The sequence below is a fragment of the Diabrotica virgifera genome, chromosome 1, assembly GCF_917563875.1.
Source record: "Diabrotica virgifera virgifera chromosome 1, PGI_DIABVI_V3a".
Taxonomy (NCBI): Eukaryota; Metazoa; Arthropoda; class Insecta; order Coleoptera; family Chrysomelidae; genus Diabrotica; species Diabrotica virgifera.
Genome location: NC_065443.1, coordinates 118,845,230 through 118,870,537, shown reverse-complemented (window position 1 = coordinate 118,870,537; position 25,308 = coordinate 118,845,230). Strand labels below are relative to the sequence as shown.

The window sequence follows — 25,308 nt, the reverse complement described above, 5'->3', positions numbered from 1 at the left end:
TATTCACCATTTTAATGCATTTAATATTTGCATTTAATATTTGCAATTATGCATTTAATATTCACAATTGGCGCGCATACGGGTAATATGATGGCTCTTATTACCCGTATGCGCGCCGAAGGTGAATATTAAATTCTTAATTGTATGTCAAAAAATACGCAAAAACTACGTCATAAAACCCACCACATTGCATTTGCATATCTCAACCGGTTTTAAAGCAATAAGTAGATCGTCAGTTTGTCAGAAAAATTTCAACACCCCCTATCTCGGAAAGGAAGCATTTGCGGACATAAGTTTATAAAGCAAACTGTCATTATTATTTCATGCAGAATTATCCCTTAAACTTTGCCAAAATTTTTTAAAAGCACCCTGTATTGATAAAAACATGTCTAGTTGTTAAAGCAACTAACTTTTTTATTATCCAACATAAGCGAATCAATCAAACAACAAAATATTGAAAAAGCATGAGACTATAGTTAGGTTTTAATTTCAGAACAAATGCCAGAATATTCCACAGGGTGATGCAAACTTTAAGAAAAAAACACAGTTTGATTCGTACACCCGGTATACAATGAAAATTTACCTGTTTAGCAACAATATTATTATAACGATATTGACCAGGAATAAGGCTATAACATATTAAAAAATCACTTAAATCGGACAACAGGTTTAGGAGATATAAGACATCAAAAATGACCCCTTTTTAAGGTGGCCGGTTAATTTTGGCCCAGAGTGTAGGTTCTCAGGCTATGTGGTGTCTATGTGTCAGCCGTATGTGATCAAATCTTAGCCTTTAAACGACTAATTGCCCCTTCTGCTTAAGTTAGGTGGCTGAATTGTTTTAATAGTAAGTTGTATTTTGTGTAATTTCGATGTTTGCCTCTTCCATTTGTTTTGCCAGGAGTTTTTGACTACTTAAATATGTTTTTCGTACTTCCGGGCCTAAAGTGACAACTTCACTCCCTTGTGACAGGTACTAAAGTGTCACATTTAATCCCTCCGGGATTAAATATTGACGAAACTCCCGGAACGATTAAATCACAAACAAACGAATTTAAGGGATATTTTATTGAAAAATATAATTAATTAGAATGGTAATTAACGTTAATATTCAAATTAATATTGTGACAGTTCGTCATATTGACCAGTCTTTCCTGGGTTAATGCAGCAGGTAACTGACGAGTAACAGATAGGTCCTTTTCATATTGAACTGGTGTTTGTTTCGAAGATCCTGCGGAAACAGGAAGCGAGAATGAGGACTGTGGCATAACTATAGTGGACGAATCGGCGACTTGACCAAATATTTTATCTGAAATTTTTTGTTTATTTTTAATAGACGATTCAATATATCCCTCGGCCACGTTGGAGGATTTCCATCCTCCATGTCTCTTCAGCACGTCTATTGTTGCTCCCGAATCAGCTAACAAAGACGCAGATGTGCGTCTAAAACAATGTCCCGTATAAGACGTCGCATTTTCTAATTTCAAGAAAGCTGCTATTTGCCGTGGAATTGTACCAAACATGTTTTTTCCTACTACTCGCGTAGTACATTCTTTGTTGATGTATTGAACAAAAAATTTTGAATGAGTTGTCCCTGTCTTTCGCAATGCCACATATTTCCGAAATATCGCCACAAAACTGATGGCACTGTTTTCTGAATTTTTGATCACAAAATTTCGGTCAATTTTATTTTTGGTGTTTCTAATCGCAATTAGGAAGGAATCGCCCAAATCTCTCACATCGTCGATTTCTAAATCAACCAACTCTTTTCCACGACAAGCTCCCGCAACGCCCAAAATAAGTGCAACCTACAAAAAAATTGATTTCTTAAAATTTCTGAATATAAACAAATTTCCAAATTTACCTTAAACATTAAATATTTATCATCCGGAGCCTCCCGTAAGAACTGATCTACCTGCTTAGACGTGAGAATTCTTGACTTCTTTGGCTTAAATCCCTCATTTCTTCTCTTCAAAAAAGCTAATAATTTTGGAAATTTACTTATATCAATATCTTCTCTAATGTTAATAACCGATTTCAGCATTGAGTAATGTGCCCAGAGAGTTGAGGCACAAACCGCTTTTGATTTATCATCGAAGTAGACTAACAGCGCATTTTCAGTAGGTTGTCTCACATTTTTTAAGCGGCACCACTTTTTAAAAGCATCGTACTGCTGCTCGTATAGTTTTCTAGATTTCGGTGGTAACAATTCTTCACCTACTTCGGCTGCTCTTTTATCAATATCAGATACACCTTCTTCACTCATGATACCAATAATTATCAATAACAATGTTTCTTTACAATGACACTAGTAATGACAATGTTTCTAAATTATAACTGTCACAACGCAATGTTACTATGGTAACTTATTTTAAAGACAGTTTATTAAATGAGTTGAAGAGAGAAAAAACTGATTGAAATTATTGAAATAATTAATAAAATCATACCGGAAGTACGAAAAGTATCGTATATACCTTGCGACTGAAGTACATTTAATCCTTCAGGTAAATTATGGCCCTCCCTGCGGTCGGGCCATAAACTTTACCTTCAGGATTAAATGTACTACTTCAGTCCCGCGGTATATAATGTACTATTATTTCATTTCACATTTTTTACTTTCAGCTCTAACAATGAAACACAAATCAATTTTAAGACGATTTTCGACCTGGAAGAGAAAACACCAAATACTTTTTTTATGTATATTTTGGTTAGTTTCCGAAATATATAATACCTAATTTAAAAGATAATCTTCCATAATTACGGTGACAATGGATATCATATTTTTTTTTTATTTATAGGCACCCATTCCAGCTCTTAACGTTCCAATAGTTTGGATTTTGGGGGGACCAGGCTCAGGTAAAGGCACCCAGTGTGATAAAATAGTCGAAAAATATGGATTCACTCACTTATCCAGTGGAGATCTTCTGCGAGCAGAGGTAAGTCTATGATTTTTGTTTTATTATGGGTTTAATTTTTCTTCCAACCTACTCGCCGGTTTGCTGATGACATAGTACCCATAAGCAGTAATGCAGAGGAAGTACTCTACATTCTAAAGGAGCTTAATCAAGAATCTGCCAAAATCAGTTTAAACATGAATTTATATAAAATAATAATGATAACAAACCAATATATTCCAAAAGTCTTAGATACGGAAGCGACATCAAAAGTGTCGAAGAGTATACTTAGATCACACAAATACTTAGCCAGCATTAGGAAGAGTGAGTGTTGTGTTGAAAACCCAAAAAAATCCAAATGAAGACGTTAATTGTTGTATTCGTTACACTTTTAGATAAGTGTTCTTATTATCTGTAGTTGTTCTATGATACTACAACCATAGACTGGTAACTATTGAATTTATTTGATAGTCTGTTAGTAATTATTTTGGTAAGCAGTTTGTACGGATATGGTAACAGGTCTGTAATTTTTTACTTTCTGTTTGTCTCTTTCCTTGTGTAGTAAAAGTACGTGAGCATTTTGCCAAGAGGTTGAAATAACACCCTAAAGAGACACTCGTTCATTAAGCTTTTAACTGCCTCCAAAATAGTTTACAGTTATATTCATTTTTTTGCTTCGTCGTCTCCAGGAGTTTTTTCATTTTTTGTTATCTGTTTTAACGTAGTTATAACTTCCTCGTTAGTAACCTCATCATTGGACTATTAGAGAGAAAATTAAAAAGAGAATCGAAAATTAAATGGAGTTTATAAAAAACTTGGGACTTCTTCAACTATATCTGTAAGTTCAGTAAGCTTGGATAGACGATTTAAAATACCTTATTCATCTGTCAAATGTCTTATTCAAGTCAATAACACATAGGAATACGGGCCATTTGTATTCTAATTCTTTCTCTGTAGTCTGTTTTATGATGAATATTGCATCTGTACACGACCTTCCCATACGAACAACTTATGCTCATCAGCTAAACTTATGAGCTGATTTATTCCTTCTGGCAAAAGTATAGTTTTAAGATAAATAAAACGGGATAATACCCGAAGGTTGGCTGTATATCATCTAGTTAAATAAAATTTAACGTGAAGTAAAACTCCCTGGTGTAGTTGGTATATATTTAATAAAAATTTAAAAAAATTTTAAAAATCCAAAAGGATTACGTTCAGAACGTTTTCGGACTTATCAGTCCATCGTCAGTGAACTTCCTGTCCTTGTTAAATATTGACAGACTAAACGTGGTTCAATGAAGACCTAATCACTTAAAAAAATCTCTTAATGTGATACAGTAGAGCATCATGTTGCTGGTAGTAATCCATTGGCATCAAATCTAGGCCAAATTCTTTTGTAAATTTTAATATGTGGTTGGCACAAACATCTTAACCAGTGTTTGGCATTGTGGCTATTTAGCAAGGACAGGGAGTTCACTGATGGTGGACTGATAAGTCCGAAAATGTTCTGAACGTAATCCTTTTGGATTTTTAAAATTTTTTTAAATTTTTATTAAATATACCAACTACACCAGGGAGTTTTACTTCACGTTAAATTTTATATAGTTCTAAGCTTTTGGATAGTAATGAGTAATATTCAAAATGGTTGAAATGGTTTAACGATGTACATTAATAGAAAAAAATTACCAGAGGGCCATTAGAATAATTATCATAACAAAGAAAAAATACAGAATAACTAAGAGGGCGATGAAGAGATAATATTTTAGATGCGATAATTTTGTGAGACTAATAAAACAAAACATGTAGTTTTCTGCAATATTTTTTTAATTCCTGTATAATATTTTTTTAATACAATTTTCACGTAGATGATAAGCGTCGTTTCAATTAATTCCTCTCACAAAGTCTTCCCTAATAACAGGTAAACCTTGAAGAACGTATAGGAGATTGGTTACAGACTCAAATTGAACCGAAACGCAACCTTATATACAGGGTGTAACAAAAATACATGTCATAAATTAAATCACATATTCTGGGACCAAAAATAGTTCGACTGAACCTAACTTACCTTAGTACAAATATGCACACAAAAAAAGTTACAGCCCTTTGAAGTTACAAGATAAAAATCGATTTTTTCCGATATATCGAAAACTATTAGAGATTTTTTAATGAAAATGGACACGTGGCATTCTTATGGCAGGAATATTTTAAAAATAAATTATAGTTACATTTGTGCACCCCATAAAAATTTTATGGGGGTTTTGTTCCCTTAAACCCCCCCAACTTTTTTGTACGTTCCAATTAAATTATTATTGTGGTACCCTTAGTTAAACACAATATTTTTAAAACTTTTTTGCCTCTTAATATTTTTCGATAAACCAGTTTTAATCGAGATGCAGTTTCTTTTTTAATATGTTACCATAAAAATTTTATGGGGGTTCTGTGCCTTTAAACCCCCCAAATGTTTGTGTACGTTCCAATTAAACTATTATTGCGGTACCATTAGTTAAACAGGATGTTTTTAAAATTTTTTTGCCTCATAGTATTGTTCCGATGAGGCACCTTTTACCGAGATGTGGCTTCTTTTCTATTACTGTTCAAAATATACCTCAAACTGTAATTTATAAAAAAATTTGCATATTTATTATTACCAGGTCTCTACAATCGTACGTAACAATATAGAAATATGTGGTGGATTTGACAAACATTCAAAATATCTCGATAAAAACTAGCTTTTCCAAAAAGTATTAGGGGCCCAAAAATTTTAAAAATATTGTGTTTAACTAATGGTACCACAATAATAATTTAATTGGAACGTACAAAAAAGTTTGGGGGGGTTTAAGGGAACAAAACCCCATAAAATTTTTATGGGGTGCACAAATTTAACTATAATTTATTTTTAAAATGTTGCTGCTATAAGAATGCCACGTGTCCATTTTCATTAAAAAATCTCTAATAGTTTTCGACATATCGGAAAAAATCGATTTTTATCTTGTAACTTCAAGGGGCCGTAACCTTTTTTGTGTGCATATTTGTACTAAGGTAAGTTAGGTTCAATCGAACTCATTTTGGTCCCAGAATATGTGATTAAATTTATGACCTGTATTTTTGTTACACCCTGTATTTTCATATTTTACTAATTAATAATTTTTTACTTGTAAATATACAATTTTTGACATCCGACCACCGGTTATAATTGTTACGATTTTTGTGTAGCAAGTTTAATCTGTTTTTATACTACATAATTTTCTTTTCTTTTAGACTGAGAGTGGAAGCGAAAGGGGAAAAGAACTTTCTGCGATAATGGAACGGGGTGAACTAGTTCCCATGCAGATAGTACTAGAGCTCATTAGAAACGCTATCGTTAAAGCCCTGCCAACCTCGAAGGGATTCCTCATTGACGGATATCCCAGAGAAAGGGACCAAGGAGTTTTGTTCGAGGAAAATGTAGCACCCGTCAACATGATCATATTCTTCGAAGCGTCAGAACAAACTCTGACCGATAGATTACTGGGAAGGGCGAAGACTTCAGGAAGGGTCGACGACAACCTTGAGACGATTAAGAAGAGGTTGAATACCTTCAATACCTACACCAATGCGATTTTGGAACACTACGCCACCAAGTTAATCAAGGTGAGAAATAATGATCAACTTCATCATCATCATCATTTGGCTCTACAACTCTATGTGAGTCTTGGCCGCGTTTACTATTTCCTTCCATTGTTGTCGGTCCTAAGCAGTTATTTCCCATTGCTGTACTCCCATTTTGCGTAGATCACGACCACTGCGTCCTTCCATGTCTTTTTTGAACGATCAACTAACCTTTTGCCATTGGGCCTTTCCCAGAATGTGGCGTTCAGAAGTCTTTCGTCACTCGATCTTAGCACGCGACCCGCCCGTCGTATTCGGTTTGCTTTAATGTAGCGTACTATGTTTTCATCTCCATATATTGTCTGGAGTTCATCATTGTGTCGTCTTCTCCATTCTCCTGTTGCCTCTTCTCTGCAAGGCCCGTAGATAGTCCGCAGTATCTTTGTTTCAAGTTCCAGTAATTTTGTCGTTTACCGCTGGTTCAGAGTCCATGTTTCGGTTCCATACATTATTGTGGGATAAATTATTGTCTTATATAATCTTATTTTTGCTGGTCTTGAGAGTATTTTTGATTTAAGTAGGGTCATTAATGAGTAATATTCCCTGTTTCCTGCAATGATCCTGGCTGGCACGTCCTTTTCGTATTTATTTTTAGATGTTATGATCGCTCCATGTTTTGTCTAAACCTTGGTTTTAGGTTCTTCGTAACCACCATGTACTTGGTCTTGTCCTCGTTGACCTTAAGACCAACTTCCTTGGCTCCGTTCTCGAATAGGGTGAAAACTTCTTTTGCATCTCTGGTGGATTGTCCAATTGTGTCCACGTCATCCGCAAAGGCTAATAGTATTTTTCATCCTTGGGCGGCAAATCCGTTTGTCAGTTGTGGCTGAGCATTCCTTACTGCATGTTCCAGTGCGAAGTTAAACAGCAGGAGGGTGAGAGAATTTCCTCGTCCAAGTTCGGTGTCAATGAGCAATTCCTCCAACGTGGTGCTGCCAATTCTGATTCGTGCAGAAGCGTTTTCCGTGCTCACCTGTGCTAATCGTACCAGCTTTCCATGTACTCCCATTTCTACCATAGTCTCCCACAATGCTTCTCTGCTAACAGAATCGTAAGCTTGTTTAAAGTCCACGAAGATTTGGTTTACATCGCGGTTGAATTCCCAGTTTTTTTCCAACACCTGACGTAGGACGAAGATTTGGTCTATGGTCGACCTTCCCGGTCTGAATCCGCTTTGGTAGTCGCCTATTATTTCCTCTGCGTATGGAGTTGGTCTTCTAAACAGTATTATGGATATACTTTTGTATGTTGTATTGATTAACGATATTCCTCTATAGTTCCGACATAATTTGTTTGTCTTCCGTCTTGTGAATAGGTATTATATGGCTTTCATGACAGTGTTTCGGTATTTCTTCTCTTTCCCAGACTTCTCTTATAAGATGATATATCTCAAGATGTAGTTTTTCTCCCCCTTTTTTAGCAGTTCCGCCTGTATGCCGTCTGGGCCTGGGGCTTTATGGTTTTTTAGGGATGAAATTGCGGACTTTACTTCAGCTATTGTGGGCCCTGGTATTTCAGGTTCGGCTAACTGGTACTGTCTTTGTTGCCCTGTCGTTGTGGGGTTTTCTCTATTTAAGAGTTGCTCAAAATACTTTCTCCATTGGCGGCTTATCTCTTCGTCGTCTGTGAGCAATTCTCCTGCATCGTCTTTTATAAATTTTGGGCTGTTGGTCGTGTTGCTCGTCGTTGTTTTTAGGTCCCTATAAAACTGTCTAGACTGACCGGTTCTATGTTCCTCCTCGAGTTGCTGTATTCGTGCTTCTAGGTACTAAGAGAAATAATGATGATTTCATTAATTTATTTTTACCTGTTCTTCGTATTATTTTATTTATCATCATCCAGCTTCTTCTCTTTTCCACTGCAGGGCATGAGTCTCCTCAGCACCTCTCCAGGAAGTTCGATCTTTTGCTAATTGCATCCATCTACCATCCATTTTTTATGTCGTCTGTCCAGAGTGTTGGTGTGGTCTGCCTTTGCGTCTCTTGTCCATGCGAGGTCTCCATTTTAACAGTATTTTTGTCCACCTGTCACCCTGCAGTCCCGCTATAATATGTCCTGCGAGACTTTATTTTAATCTGGTAATTCTTTCTATGATATCTTACATACCCGTTCTTTGCCTTAATTATAAATTTCTCGCTCGATCCGCAAGTCTTTCCGCTGTGCTATTCTAAACTTTGACACCCTTGCTTTGGTTAATGTTAGTCTTTCAGCTCCGTACGTAATGACTGGAAGAACACATTGATTGTATACTTTCCTTTTAAGGCTTAAAGGAATTTCACTTCTGAATATGTCTTTCAATCTGCCATATGCTGCCCAGCCTAGACCAATCCTTCTATCTATCTCTTTGGTCTGATGGTCTCTAGAAATTTTGATGTCGTGTTCGAGATATCGATATTCACTTATTCCTTCTATTAAGGTTGTTATATGTTCTTTTCTTCGGACATTTTCTCTTTAACTTAATGTTTAATATGCACTCGGAAAAACTTATTTAAGATTGTAACATCTTTCACTACCTATGTATGTGTTAGTTGTCCGTGATGGTAAAGTGGATCTCGTTTAGAGTCTTACCATTGGGCCTCCTACAAGTCCATCTTTTAATGATTTTCTCATGGAAGAAGCGCTATTCATTAAATATAATTATATTCCTTAAGTTAGTATCAGTAGTTAATAGAATAAGAAATATATGAATACAACAGTGAAATCTTTTGTTTTCAATATTTTCACAAAATTGATTAAAAATTAATGTCACTGCAGCTGTTTCGGCAGAGTGCCTTTCTCAAGTGATAGGTTTTTATTATGAGTCTATACTATGAGTAGGGAGTTGTTTGTCTCAAGTTAGTCATGCTGAATTATATCATCTGTATTTTTAATTTACTAGTTTCCATAGACTCTAATAAAGATAGCTTAAGGCCTTTATTTTGAATATGACGAATTTGATACTGTTCATTAAAAGAAAGATTCTATTATTGAAAGCCCGTTTATGTTCTGCTATGCGTTTGTCAAAGATTCTACCAGTTTGACCGATGTAAGTATTTGGACAATCACCACATGTCAGTTTACAATGTTTACATGTCAGAAAATAAAAGTGTTCAGTGTTTATTTGGTAGATAAAATAAATTTCCATCCAGTAACGGTCGAATCCATCAATAAGAATAAGAAATATTTCGATAATTTTTCAGTCTCTCCCTATCGTTTAGTGAAAATTCAACCAAAATAATTGAAAAACGGTTTCTTTTTTAAAATATTGGTTTTTTCTTTTAGATCAATGCAGAACGAACAACAGATGAAATTTTTGCCGAAGTGACATCAGTTCTGGACACCCTGGTGGCTTGATTTGTTAGGTTGTTAAGGTACAAGTACAATTAGGAAAATTCAACACCAAATGTTATTTTAGGCAAAAAAAGAAATGTTTATTTTTAAATTAAGTATTTATTTATTGCAATTATATTTTTATTCTTAATAATGGCATTTTATTTTATATTATACATGCTTTTCAAACGCTAAAAACTGGGTTTTCAAATGTAAACATCTGTAATATGTTATCTGTAACCGGTAATCTGTAACCGGTAAACTGATACTGTCTCAGATATGATACAAATTGGCCACTGAATTCTATTTAAACACTAAGTATAGTAAAAACGTAATTCGGTCAGAATGCGCAAAAAAAGTGGCGTTACCAATGTTTGGTAAACATGGGTAAAAAATTTGAGTATTTTAACATCGCGTTAATCATTGTAAATTAGTCATTTTGAACTTAAAGTAAACATTTGCATATTAGTACAGTTAAAATTATTAGACGATAAATATTAAGCAAGAGAAATTAAACTTTTTTTTCTACTTTTATAAAGATAAAAGACAGGTTCATTAGCGGAACCGAATTCTAATTTATTGTGCATACCATATTTGAAACATTATTTGATTAAAACATATAATTTTTGTAAGTAAAAAGATATATTAATTTGTCTGGACTAAATTACGATCCTATTGATATCTGAGCAGAGTTGGTCTTCACACAATGTGGCCAAACTGAATTTTGTTATTTATTATTTAAAAGATATAACGAGAACGTCAGAATTGAAATATTGTATATTTAGGGTAATAGATAGTTTCCGTAAACCTGATGTGTAGAAGATAACAATTCTTGTCTTCGTACAAGGTAGCAAAAAGTAGCTTTGCCAAGACTAGAATGAGACATCATCAAGTACCTACGTATAAGACATAGAAACATATAATTCATGTTTCAACTTATTTTATTTAACGTTTTACAATGTATAAATATCAATATCAAAAAATATAGATAATCTATCGATTTTCGATACATATCTCGTACATATTTCGAAAACATATTTCATATTTATCAGTAGTTTCTTTTATTCCGGTTTATGATTTTTCAATGTCTTTCATTAATTTGTTGAATTCTTCTTGTGAAATTTGTTCAAAATGTTTTTCTACTAGTTCTTCTGTAACACCAGCCAGATTTGGTGGATCCCATTTGGGAGTGTCATTTTTGTCTTGTAGGACAACTCGTGTACCTACAAAAAAAATTGGATATTCAGAATATTTCAAGCTGGAAGATACAAAAATATTTCCAAAGAATATGTTGAAAAGAATTAAAAAAAAATTAAGTTTATATTTGAAACTTTGGATTTAATTCCTGTGTTGTTTTTGTTACATCAGTTAGTTTGGCGTAATTAGACAAAGTCTACATGTCTTTTGGGTTAAAATGAATGCCCTAGTGAGGATAATTCACAGGCAAATGGCTAATTACAAACAAATTCATTCGTCAACTAAAAGGAAAAGTAATACGTAAGTAATTTAACAGGTTATGTTATTTTTGCCTTGATCAAAAAAAAATTCTTCGAAAAGAACCAATTCATTGATGAAGTTTTATCAAACGAAAAAAATATTATGAAAACAAAAACATGTACCTACCTTCATATAAATCCTTAAATTTGTAAAAGTTGACAGTCAAATTATACTCCATGTTCAAACATTCCAACCAACTCATACATTTACCTTTCTGCAATTGTTTTAATATTACTTTTAAGCTACTTGGTGAGTATTTTTCCATTAAATTAAGGGTATCTCTAGCCCATGGCGATCCATCATCTCTTAATTTAGCAAAAATACTTTCTACAGTTGGCTCCGAAAAGCATTTTTTTATCTTGTCCATTACAGGTTGTAAAGTTAACTCAGGAATATCTTTTTGGCAGAATGTGTCAAGCACTGCATTAATGCTTCCATCGGAGGAACAACGTAAAAGCTCCTCTTCAAGTAAAGGCAAGTCGCTGTGGTTGCAATAATGAGTAGCAAATCCTGCCCTCAATACGTCTGATCCGGTTATTGTATTGCCTGTTAAAGCTAAGTAATACCCTAGGTGACCAATGGTGCGGTGGAAGAAGTAAGTAGCAGAAGCATTGGGAAGAAACCCTACCTTTACCTCCGGCATTGCAAATTTTGTCTTTTCCGTGGCTACACGGAACCTCGAGTTAACTGAATATCCAGCACCTCCACCCATTGTTATTCCATTCATGAGAGCAACAATAAGTATTTTATAGTTCCTAACAAGATGTATAATGGCATTATGATAGATAATCATTTCGTTAGTGTATACCCAATCTTGCTTCAAACCTGCCTCTTTCAGAAGCACCAGGTCTCCACCAGAACTAAACGCTCGATCTCCTGCACCTTTGATAACGATTAGTGATTTTTTGTTTTGTAAGTCCATTAGGGTTTTGTATACATTCTTCTGTAGATTCACATTCAGCGAGTTCAGTACTTTGGGTCTATTTAATATAACTAATGCGTTCTTTCCCACTTCTTTGGTCAATACTGATTGAGTAGAACATTTTCGAGAGGTAATCAATGTGTTTCTTCTACTTAGTCGTATAAATAGGCAACTGGGCGACTAAAACCAAATTAAAATCGTTTAAAATTTTTGGGCGAAATTTTGATGATATAGGTACATATAATTGAATGTTTTTGAATAGTAAATATACAGTTTAATATCTAATAAAAAAATATGAAAAAAATATTTTTAAGAAACCTTTTTCCTTAGTTACGAGTGACTAAAATTAAACATATAAAAAAATCAACTAAAAAGCAAAAAAAAAAAATTTTTAAAATCTAACGCATTCGTCAAAGAAAAGTGTTAGATTTTTTCAATTTTTTTTATTTTTTGCTTTTTAGTTAATTTTTTTATATGTTTAATTTTAGTCACTCGTAACTAAAGAAAAGCGTTTCTTAAAAATAGTTTTTTCATATTTTATTTTTTACTTTTTAGTCTTACACTTTTCAAACATTAAAATATATCGTCATGTGTATTAAAATATGTATAAAACATATGATATACAAACATGAAAAGTAGTCGGAATCGGCAAAAAATTTGAAATTTTATTGTTTATTTATGAAGCATAACGTAAAAAAATTAACGTAAAAAGTGAGATTATGTATAGTTCATATAATTAGCTACAATCTGTATAAGTTTCAAATTTCTTCATTGTAAAAAACAAGAAAACTTAAGCATTTTCCGTTAAAATCGTTTTTTATTTAAACAATTAGTAAACAAAAAAATTTTTTATTGACTATTCGTGTATTGTTCCCGCGAATGCGTATGTCTGCAAATGTTTAGTCATTTGCATTGAAGAAGAAGCAGTCAAATTAACGTCCAAAGATTTGACCCAAACGATTGAACTAAAGAAAAGCGTTTAATTAATTAATACGAAAAAACGAATTCTAATGTTAATAATTGTAGCACAAAACGTCTCCACCGGTGGTTTTTCTAAGACTACGATAAAAACACGAATTTTTTGAATTCGAGTTTTGGTTGAAGTTTTGTTTCGTATCGTATTGAAATTTGACGCGATTAAACGCCGATTTATATATAAACAAATATATGAGCATTCAAAATTTGAAACTTTATTGTTTATTTATGAAGCATAACGTAAACAATAATTTACGTAAAAAGTGAAATTATGTATAGTTCATATCATTAGCTACAATCCGTAAAAGTTTCAAGTTTCAACATTGTAAAAAACAAGAGAATTTGAGCATTTTCCATTAAAATCGTTTTTTTTAATTAAACATTTAATAAACAAAAAATTTTTTATTGACTATTCTTGTATTGTTCCCGCGAATTCATATGTCTGCAAATTTTCATTCATTTGCTTTGAAGAAAAGTCAGTCAAATTAAGGTCTAAAGATTTGATGCAAACTATTGCAGTAAAGAAAAGCGTTTAAAAATTGGCAAGTTTCAATGTAAAGTTCATATCAAACCCTTCTTTTAATGCATCATGGTTTGTCGAATTCTCTCTCTTGTGACTTTTATACATAGAACTCAGAAAATTATGTATTCGTTAACAGATAGTTGGAGACTTTCACAATGTCAAGGGGTAAAATTACAATTGACACTCTAGGTTAGTATATTTCGACATTTTATCGTTGACGCACTGAAAGAAGGGTTTGGTATGAACTGTATATAATTATCCTTAATTATCTTAATAATTATTAAAAATCCACAAGGAAAAAGTTTTCCTGTAGTTGGCTGTACACCATGTAATACAAAAAAAATAGTAATATCCTTTATAAAAGGTATATATTTAAAATCCCTAAAAATGGCTACATCACATTCACATAACTAGTTTCCGATTGGTTTACCAATCATCATAAATTCTTACGTGAAGTTTACATGCTAACCACCAAGATATAATTTTACAAAAATATGAGGATCAAAGCCCTGTAAAAGTAATTCGTCAAGGAAACATCGATTGAAAATTCTAACTTAAGCATGGATGTTTAAAGTATTTTTAGCCCAGTAAATGAACGGGAAATTCGGCGATACCGTATAATTTTCAGGGACAACTCCGAATTTCATGAAAATTTGGATTTAGGTTCTACTTACCCTCCACTTCAAAGTTAAAATTGTACCGTTGGTTGCTTTTACTTGGGGGGTGACAGTCACCCCTTCTCGGGGGTGAAAAAACATACATTCAAGATAAGACCGGAAATTGATAAATTGACTGATTTTAAGCAACTTTTGTTCTATAAAGTTTTTTACCTAAGTCAATACTTTTCGAGTTATTTGCCATTGAAAATGTTGATTTTTCGACAAAAGAACTACGTTTTCAGACGGTTTTACTCAAATAACCCAAAAAGTAAATATTTTATCGAAAAAAATGTCCTCAGCAAAAGTGTAGCCTATAAAAATCCCAAAAAAATGGTGTATCACTAAAGTCTATCAATCAAATACAAACAAAGTTGTAGCTCATCAAAAATTCGTTCTTATTCGTCTAATCCCAAATCGAATATTTCACGGTGAAATCACCGAAAAATTAAGCACTTTTCGGGAAAAACCCTTTTAAACTTTTTTAAAGTGTTTATAAAAAGCTTTGTTTTAATTGTTAACAAAAGTTTTAGCATTAAAAATAAGCGAGTTACGCTCAAAATAAAGTTTTCCCTCTTTTTTTTTGTAAAAAATCATGAAAATTTCGCCTTATTTAGCTCCCCAAATGAAATTAATCGCTACCGCTTTACAAACAATTTATTTAGCTATCCATTTTTTATATGATCTTTCAGTCTCACCGGTTAAAGTGTTTATTTTTGAAAGGGTTATAATTGAGAAAGCTTGAATGGGTCACTAATCACGAGTGTATGCAAATTTTAAACAGCCATATCTTAACCAATTTTTGTCTTACGGAGAAACAAAATGAAACTAGCATATTTATAATAGCAAAACCTACATTTTTTTACTCCTTAAGATTTTTCTTATCACAAATACTTTTTAAGTTATTTTGAAAAAATGAAATTTTTCAAAAATTTTTAGAATTTTTTTTTTAATATAAAACCAAATGTTTTCAAAAATAAGCACTTCAAACCAATCAAACTTACAGATCATATAAACAATACACATACAATTAAAATAGATGGTAAAGCCAAACGATTAATTTCATTTAGGGTGCTAAATAGGGGGAGGTTTTCACGATTTTTTTTTACAAAAAAAGGGGCCAACTTTTTTTCAGTGTAACTCGTTTATTTTTGATGCTGTAAACTTTTGTAAGACTGGAGACCATGGCTTTTACAAAGAAAACCTTAGAGCAGCTCAGTACAACTCAAAGAGCGATGGAGAGGGCCATGCTAGGGATTAGTTTGAGAGACAAAATTCGAAATATCGACATTCGTGAAATAACAAAGATTACTGATGTCGCAGAACGTATAGCAAGGCTCAAATGGCAATGGGTCGGACATGTTGCCCGAGATAATCCCGAAAAATGGACACAGAGACTAACAAACTGGAGACCAAGAGAGAACAGGCGAGGAGTAGGCAGACCGCAGAAGAGGTGGGCAGATGATATCAAACAAGTCGCGGGCAAACAGTGGATGAGAATTGCCAAGAGTAGAAATCGATGGAAGCAAATGGAAGAGGCCTATGTCCAGCAGTGGACGAACACAGGCTGAAGAAGAAGAAGAAGAAACTTTTGTAAAAAACAAATAATAAGCTTTTTTTCGATACTTTAAAAATGTTAATAAGGTTTTCCCGAAAAACTCATCTTTCTGCGGTGATTTCGCGTTGAATTATTCGATTTGAAATTAGACGAATAAGAACGTATTTTTCATGAACTACAACTTTGCTTCTACTCAATTTGTACACTTTACTGGTACACTATTTTTTTTTCGTTTTTTCATAGGCTACACTTTTGCTAAAAATATTTTTCTTGAGTTATTTGAGAAAAACGGTCTGAAAACGTAGTTTTTTTGTCGAAAAATCAACATTTTAAATCGCGAATAACTCGAAAAATCTTGACTTACGTAAAAAACTTTATAGAACAAAAGGTGCTTAAAATAAGTCAATTTATCCATTTCCGGCCTTATTTTGAAGACCCGTTTTTCACCCCCCGAGAAGGGGTAAATGTCACCCCCCAAGTAAAAGCAACCAACGGCACAAATTCAACTTTGAAGTGGAGGGTAAATAGAACCTAAATCCAAATTTTCATGCAATTCGGAGTTGCCCCTGGAAATAATACTCCAAAACGGTCATTTATTGGGCTATTTACTAATATGCCCCAGGTAACATCTGAGCTGTGGTTTGACTTGTCCACATGGTGAAAGTATGGCAGCAAGCTTAATAATTATTTTTTTTTATTTAGAAAGTATAGCCTATTTATAGTATTTCAAAAAAAAATTAGAAGCTGTAGAAATGGATAGATCGTTAGGTATATCCCGTAGGGAAAGAATTCGAAATGAGGAAGTAAGACGACGAATTGGAATAGATGGTTACTTAACAACAGACATTGAGAGGAAACAGTTGATTTGGTATGGTCATGTTCAAAGAATGGAAGACAAAAGATTGCCCAAAAAGATCTTGGAGTGGGTACCACCAAACCGCAAAAAACGAGGAAGACCCAAAAAGACATGGAAAGAAGGGGTAACCAAAGCAATGAGTACAAGGGATCTTAGAGATGGCCAATGGGATGATAGAAGGACGTGGAAGTTAGGCATCGGACAACGTCGAAAGACGTTCTAAAACCGATACATACATACAGAAAGTATAGCCGCATCCACCTTAATGGTGATTAGCGGCGTCTACAGAATACAAAGCTAAATTCTATAAAATATTCCTATGGATTTTAGAAATGTTACAATATTTTCCCTTGAATAATTAGTGCCCAATAAATTACTTATACATTAGGTATGTCTACTTGCACAAAACACGATTCTTAATGTAAGCTTTTATATCACTCGCGGTATTTCGGCACTCATCTTTTCTATATTAGCACATACGGCAATCTCACTAGCGCACTGGTTGGCTTTTTGTTGCCTGCAATGCCAATGTGGGATGGTATCTATAAAAATCTTATTCGTCTAGCGTTTTCTTGAGCCTGCATCAGTTCGAATTTTATGCGTTTCTTAATAGGACATTTGGGATAGATCTGTTTAAGGGTTTGATGAGCGCTTAGTGAGTCACTTAAGTTAACCGAATTAGAAATGTCATTAGAATTCATATCCATGATAGCTTTGAGCACTGCATAGAGCTTAGCAGATAAAATCGCAATAGAAAATTCAGAAATAAGTATTTGAAAGGTTGATAGTCGATGGAAAAATTTATCTATATTCTACTCCAGTAGCTTAGTGAATTTTATTATATGAAAAGGTAAGTTTACTGGCTAACCTGAGATGACTCGCCCTCGGATTCAGAGACCTCGTTACCCAAGTGTCGTAGGATTTTCTTTCTGAGAGTGGTGATAAAACGTTTGGATGATCTGTTTTTCAATTGTGTATAAACTTCAGTTAACATATGGTGTAATCGCATTAGGTCGGGAGTAAAATCTTGAATAATGATATCAATAGGATTCTTCGCGCCAGTAATATTGCTAATAAGAAGGTTCAGTTGGTCATAATTGAGGACACAAGGGGTCGAATGATTTTCGATAAAATTTTTGACAGGTTCAAGGTCATATGATTTTGATGATTTCGATGTTACATGCTCCTCGTCGCTTTAAATCTTCTTTGCTTTAGGTTTAACTAATATACTCTCTAAAACGACCCTCAGTTCTACCTGCAAGACGCAAGAGTCTTGCAGGCTTAGTCGTGTTCTTGCTCAAATCTTGCACGGTAAGTCTTGGTCTTTGTCTTGCTTAAATTAGGCGGCCTTGGTCTTGGTCTTGCGAAAACGCAAGAATAAGACCAAGACTGCAAGACGAAGACCGATTTTGGGCAACACTTGTACGTAGCAGCACATCGATATTTTTTATGGAACCCAAAAATAGTAGAGTATACTTATCTCGATTTATTTGGAATCATCACACTTAGAATGTAACTAAGGCAAGGTCTATTTTTCTTCAAAGTGCCCACTAAAGTTAACTTCCATGAAACTAAGTGTTTATCAAGAAGTAATGTGGTAAAATATTTGTTCATGGCAATATTTCTACCACTATCCTGGTACGCGGCTGCAAGTGCCTTTATCCCTCTTTCTCCTTGATTTTTGTCTGGAACGTTACATGATGCCGTGCAAGGGATACGCATTTTCAATTCCAAACGAAACCGTTTCAATTGCATAAATAATGAGAAAATTGAAAAAAAGAGAGGTGGGCACCGGGGTACCCGGGTATGTAACAACGTTGGTAAAGTTGGGTGTGCACACAAGGGTTAAAATAAGTTTCACACCTGAGGGACCGCAGAGGTTCGAATTCAATAAGCGTCTCTTTCTAAAAACAACGTAGTCGATTATACTATAGTCACAGGAAAATTTAAGTACAGTTCAGAAAAATGGAACTCGAATTGAAAGATAACCAAACTAAATATAAACAAAGAGAAGACACAGATAATGAAAATAACAAGGAAACAAGGCACGAAAGAACAATAAAAGAGTGAAACAGCGACATTAAAACAGCGATACCAACAAAGGGTATCTATTTACAAGAATTAACACAAATGGCGAAGAACAGACGAATGGAGACAATTTTTCAGAAGTTAGACGAACCTTCTTCGACACCTGACGGTAGAAGAGAACCAAATATGTATGCGGGAGTGTTCTTCTATTATCACTCAGTCTGACTTAACGAGGATACATTCATAAAACATTTTTAACACTTCTTCATTGAGTACAAATTCTATCACTCGTTCTTACAACTCTTATAATATTATCTTTCGATTCTCAATCAGCAATTCCATTCCTAGTGTTACTTTTCCCTACATACCATGATTTGCATTATTCACAGTATTTTGGTCCGTTGTAGTTCCGGCCACGTCGTTGATTGCATGCAATTGTACTCTCCTTCTTATATTGCTAGTCACTGCATTGCTATAGTACACATTATATGTAATAAAACAAATGATCACGTATTGTTTTTCGTCTTTTTTTAAATTGTTGTTCAAATCTTTAGCTACGTGTTATAATGTTGATAGACTATTTTAGAGTGGCGTTACGTTGTTATTTTAACGTTTTACTAAGCATTAAAGAGATTAAATCCCAGTCAAAACATCAACAACAAGAGAACAACAATGTATAGCTTCGTGTGCCTACTGAACGTGCACTCTGAATGTTCGTACTTGGTACCTACTGAATTTACTAATACATCTAAACAGAACTAATTGTTGTACAACTTTAGAAAGTAATAATAAAAACGATAATTTGAGTGAAAACTAAATAAAAAGAAATATTGAATTATGAAAGATATAACTGAATTTTTATTTTGTAAATTTTCGCATATTTCTCTAGTGAAAAACCAGTTGCACACATAAATCTATACCTCAGTTCCATCTTGTTCTGAAGTTATTTTCTTGTGGCATCTCATATCATCATCATTCTCTTTGCCTTATCCCTATGCGGGGTCGGCTTCCCTAATTGCATTTCTTTACACAATTCTATCTTGGGTCATATCAATGTTAATCCCCTTTACCCTTACCTGCCTTATCGTCTCCCCCCAGGTCTTCTTTGGTCTTCCTCTCCTACTCCTTCCAGGAATCTGCACTTCAGCTATTCTTCGTATTGGGTGATTAATGGCTCGACGTTAAACATAACCAAACCATCTTAACCTATGCTCTCTCATTTTGGCATCAATTGGTGCCACACCTAGACTTCCGCTAATATACTCATTTCTAATTTTATCCTTCTTTGTCACTCCACTCATCCATCTAAGCATTCTCATTTCCGCCACATGCATTCGTTATTCCTCTTTCTTCTTCACTGCCCAACATTCAGTTCCGTGCATCATAGCCGGTCTTATGGCTGTTTTATAGAATTTTCCCTTCAGCTTCATTGGAATTTTTCTGTCAAACAACACAGCACTCGCTTCTTTCCAATTCATCCATCCAGCCCTAATTCTACTGCATGCATCTCCATCTATTTCTCCATTACTCTGTAATACCGATCCTAGTTACTTAAAACTATTGCTTTTCACAATCATTTCACCATCCAAAGGTACCATTGTATTTGTAGTAACTCCATCTTTAAATGAACATTCCAAATACTCTGTTTTTGTCCTACTAAATTTTAAACCTTTTTACTCCAGAGCTTGTCTACACTGTTCAAAGTCTCTTTCACTATTTCCTATTAACACTACATCATCAGCATACATTAGGCACCATGGAATACTACCCTGTAGTTTCGCTGTTATCTGGTCCAAAACTAATGAGAATAAATTAAGGACTAAGCACCGAGCCTTGGTGATATCCTACTTTCACCTGAAATTGATCAGTCTCTCCCAAACCTGTCCTAACACTAGTCGTTACTCCCTCATAGATATCTCTCACAATCTTTACATATTCGCCAGGGACTCCTTTCTTATTGAGTGCCCACCACAGAATATCTCGAGGAACTCTATCATATGCTTTGTCAAGATCAATGAATATCATATGAGCGTTGGTCTCTTTATTCCTGTATTTTTCCATCAGTTGCCTTACAATGAAAATTGCATCTGTTGTTGATCTGCCCTGCATAAAGCCAAATTGATTATCGGATATTTCGTTTTTTTCACGTATCCGTCTATCAATTACTCTCTCCCATATTGTCATGGTGTGGCTAAGTAGTAGTTTTATAGCCCTGTAGTTTGTACATTGTTGTATGTCTCCCTTGTTTTTGTAGACAGGTACTAATATACTGCTTCTCCATTCGTCTGGCATTTGTCCAATTTCCATAATTCTATTAAATAGACCTGCTAGCCAACTTATTCCTGTCTCTCCCAATGCTCTCCATACTTCCCCAGGAATATCATCTGCTCCGACTGCTTTTCCTTTCTTTATTTTCTGAAGCGCTTGAGCCACTTCCTCGTTTGTTATTCTGGTAACAATTGCTGTTACTGTTTCCGTTAACTCCACTGGCTGTCTGTCAAATTCTTCATTTAATAAACTGTCAAAATTCTTTCTCCATCTCTTTTTGACATCCTTTTCGTGAATTAGTATTTTATTATTTTCATCTCGGATACATCTAATCTGATTAAAATCTCTTGCTTTCTTTGGTGTCTGTTTGGCTATTTTATATATCTTTGCTTCGCCTTCCCTGGTATCAAGTTGATCGTATAGGTTTGAATACGTTTCTGCTTTAGCTTTTGCTACTGCTACTTTCGCTTCCTTTTTGGCGACCATATAGTTTTGAAGATCTATGTCCGAGCTGGTTTCTTGCCACTTTTTATATAATTTTCCCTTCTCTTTTATTTTTCCCTGTACTTCATTTGACCACCACCAAGTCTCTTTATCCTTGTGGCATCTCATGTAATTTACCATTTTAGTCGGAAATAAGCCACATTTTAAGTATGAAATTAAATTTATTCGTTGTTTCGATTTCCACTTCAGAAATTGTTATCAAACTACAACGCATTAATAAATTAAACACATTTTGTTTTTGTTGCTTGGTAAAAAAATCTTCTATTAATTTGTTATCTTACTCATTCATAATGACAATTGAGACATACATGTTAAAGTAGATGACTTTAAAATGATATACAATATACTACAATCACAATAAAGATGCACTAGAAATAAACATACCAAGACACGTTGAATGCTACGAGGAGCACTCCCAAATCATGATTTACAATGTACATAGGTGCATTGTAAATCCCAAATCATGATTTACAAAGTAAATAACTTGTAAAAACTAATGATTCGGAAGTGCTCCTCGTAACAATCAACGTATTCTTCCCCTTCTCCTTCTTTTAATAGGACTATGTCCTGTTTTTTCTGTTACAGTTTCTGCTGCGATCCGGAGCTCCAGCTCCCATACCATCATTTTTTGGGTCTTCCTATGGATCGCTTGGTGTTGGTTTCTGTGTCTTCGCCCATTTCGCCATACGTTCAAGGGCCATCCGATCTATGAATGTGTCTTCGTTTCGTAATCTATCTCTGAGAGTGATACCTCTTACGAATATTAGGGTTTTCATCTCTGTTGTTCTCATTATTTGCTTGGTCTTTGTTGTCTCTTTGTTGTCTCAGCTGCGTATGTCAGTACTGGTCTAACACATGTCTTATAAATGCGGATTTTGCTTTCGGTGTTCATATATTTACTCCGCCAGATTATATCCCTCAGGAAACCAGATATGCTCGCTGCTTTCGTTGCCTGCTGTTTTGTTTCTTGTCACAGATGCCTGTCGCTAGATATTTCCACACCCAAGTCCATTACCTGTTTGATTATATATGGTCATCCACTGCAACTTACAATCAACGTGTCTTGGTTTTTTTTATTTCTAGTGCATCTTTATTGTGATTTTAGTATAGGTATATTGAAATCATCAACTATAAGTGTGTTAAATTCATAAGGAAACATCGAAAATAAATTAAAAAAGCTTGTTATTTTAATATAAATATGAAATTTAATGCATAAATATATTATGTATGTATAATACCATAAGATATAAGAAATAATAAAAAAGTTTTGATCATTTAAAATTGATCTTTAACAAACTTATTTAACAAACTCTAAATTTTTACTTATTTCTCTTTGGAACTGAGTCAACTGTTCTATCTTTATAAGTACTGAAATATTTAATAAATTCTTCCGAGCTCAAGGAGAGATACGCCACTGCTCTAAAATTCAAAAGATGAAAAGATTATGTTCTGCATAGTGTTGTACGCTGTGCTAGCTTTGCTAGCTAGCTAAGCTAGTAGCAGTAGCAGTAGCAGTAGGCTAGCAGGCAGTAGGTCGTAACTCGTAACCAGACTATGTGTAGATAAAATCGATTTATTACTAGCCAAAACAAATTGTTTGATAGCGGTAAACATAAAGTCAGTAGCATAGATATTCTCAATATTTATTTAGTACAACTAATTAAATGTTCTTAAATTATTAATAGCAATGTAACGAAATACTAAAACCCAATTGAAAACATAACCTAAAATTATTGTGACCAAAACATTTAATTCAAATCTACTTACACTTATCGACATTGTTTATGTGGTTTCTGTGCACACACTAAATTGGTAATTGGTTATCATTTAACAAAATACCTAATGGCGTTTTTTTATAAAAATTAAAAATGTTTGAATATAAGCAACAGTAACAAAACTTTCGTGTACTTATCTCTGACCTCACAGAACTCAGTAGCGTAGACTAAATAAATTAAATAAAACTATAAAACTAGAATTTTATTTGTTTACTAATATACCAGAGCATTTCGAACAAAAAGCACCGGAATAAATTTATTTTTAAATACAGCACTTAACGACTTTTTTGCATTGTGTTCCGGATGACCTCAGGAAAATCTACAATAGAAAAATGGGTGGAAATGCATAATTGAATTACAGTACATAAAATGCATCCAACCCAAAAATGCATAAATATTGTCAAAATCAGTATATTAAGGCTATACTTTGTTACTCTGGGGTGTTTGGGGTAGCTGAAGAACAAGAATACGCTATCAGAACCTACTCCCGGAGCACCTAGTGTCCAGGATCACTGCTGAGGCACGTCATCTTCCGGAGTTTTTCGAGGGTTTTCGACTAAATTGATTTCAACTGCAAACATATTACTCGGTGGCTTTTGGAGTCGCTGAACACGAATACACTATCAGAACCAACATCAGGAGCACGTGGTGCCCGAGAGGTCCATAGCACCCACCCTGGGCACTAGATTTTCCGAAGATCGGTTCCGATGTCATATTCATGTTCAGTAACCCCAAAACCCCCGAGTAATCTATTTTCATCAATTTAGAGCCGAAGAATCTCGAGACTGCAGAAGATGACGTGCCTCAGTAATTATCCTGGGCACTAGGAGCTCCGGGGGTCGGTTCTGATGACATATTCGTGTTCAGCGAACTAAAAAACCCCCGAGTAATCTGTTTGCATTGATTTAGTACAAAAAACCCTCTAAACTGTAGATGACGTGCCTTAGCAGTAATCCTGGGCACCAGGTATTCCAGGTGTCAGTTCTGAGAAAGTATTCTTATTCAACGATCCCAACAACCCCCGAGTAACAAATTATCGTCTCTAATATACTGATTTTCACACGTTTATGCATTTTGGACGCATTTTATGCACTGTCAATGCAATTATGCATTATGCATTTTCACCAATTTTTAGATTGCATACTTTTTCCTGACGTCATCCCGCACATAATGCAAAAGTTGAAAATCGATACTTGCTGTATTAAAAAATCTATTTAGTTTTTCCTAAATGCCTTGGTCTAAAAGCAACCAAAACTAAGTTATTAGTTTAATTCAGTGTCGGCTCGTGGGTATATAAAGGAGAACGTTAATTTTAAAAATAAAAGAGCCTTAGGCGGCACACATAGTGGAAGCGGTTTCCGCTTACGGGCAAACCGCGCGGATTTCGCGCGCGTATATGGTAACACAGTGAAGACGGGTAAAAGCGAGAGAGATCGTTCAAATTTGTCAGTTGTGTCTACTACTTGTAGCAAAATGTCGTCTTCCGATGACGATATAATTGCTTTAGATTCTGTTTAGACTATACCGAAAAGAAAGAGAGTTGGTGTACATCCTATTAATCGAAAAAGATTAATTTATGGAGAATATCATCATCTAGTTCAAAAATTAAAAGAAGATAATGAACGATTCTTCCAGTATATGAGAATGACTAAAGAGACTATTAATTATATTTTGGAGAAAGTGGAGTATCGTTTAACTAAAAACTGGTGTAATTTACATAAATACATATTTACATATTCATTGAAAAATCACCTGTGTTGAGCTGCCCCCCCCCCCCACTTGGAAAAATTAAAAACAAATAGCCCTGATTTATGAGCTATTTATGAGCTTTCATTTTCCGCAAACTAAAAATGTTGAGCTCGTTCCACTGAGTAGGAATTTAATACTTTAGTGGG

General features: G+C 34.3%; 2 protein-coding genes across 5 annotated transcripts in view; one reads left to right on the top strand and one right to left on the bottom strand.

The window, feature by feature from the left end:
* The window catches only part of LOC114324152 (adenylate kinase isoenzyme 1), a 70,651-nt gene that overhangs the window by 27,655 nt on the left and 17,688 nt on the right, over positions 1-25,308 (top strand). For 3 of the 4 annotated variants that reach the window (XM_028271898.2, XM_028271897.2, XM_028271899.2), the window contains exons 2-4: positions 2,799-2,936; positions 6,153-6,524; positions 9,804-10,005. In XM_028271898.2, coding sequence (XP_028127699.1) covers positions 2,799-2,936; positions 6,153-6,524; positions 9,804-9,875 — 582 coding nt within the window. In that variant the 3' untranslated portion in view covers positions 9,876-10,005. Of the gene's footprint in view, positions 1-2,798; positions 2,937-6,152; positions 6,525-9,803; positions 10,006-25,308 lie in introns of those variants that run through there. The other variant, XM_050643221.1, reaches the window with a different exon arrangement.
* Positions 10,775-23,562, bottom strand: LOC114324151 (3-hydroxyisobutyryl-CoA hydrolase, mitochondrial). The gene is made up of 3 exons (XM_028271895.2): positions 23,406-23,562; positions 11,475-12,450; positions 10,775-11,074 (listed from the first exon to the last, which is right to left on the bottom strand). Exons 1-3 carry the CDS (start codon positions 23,415-23,417, stop codon positions 10,923-10,925), a joined length of 1,140 nt encoding a protein of 379 aa, XP_028127696.2. The 5' UTR covers positions 23,418-23,562; the 3' UTR covers positions 10,775-10,922.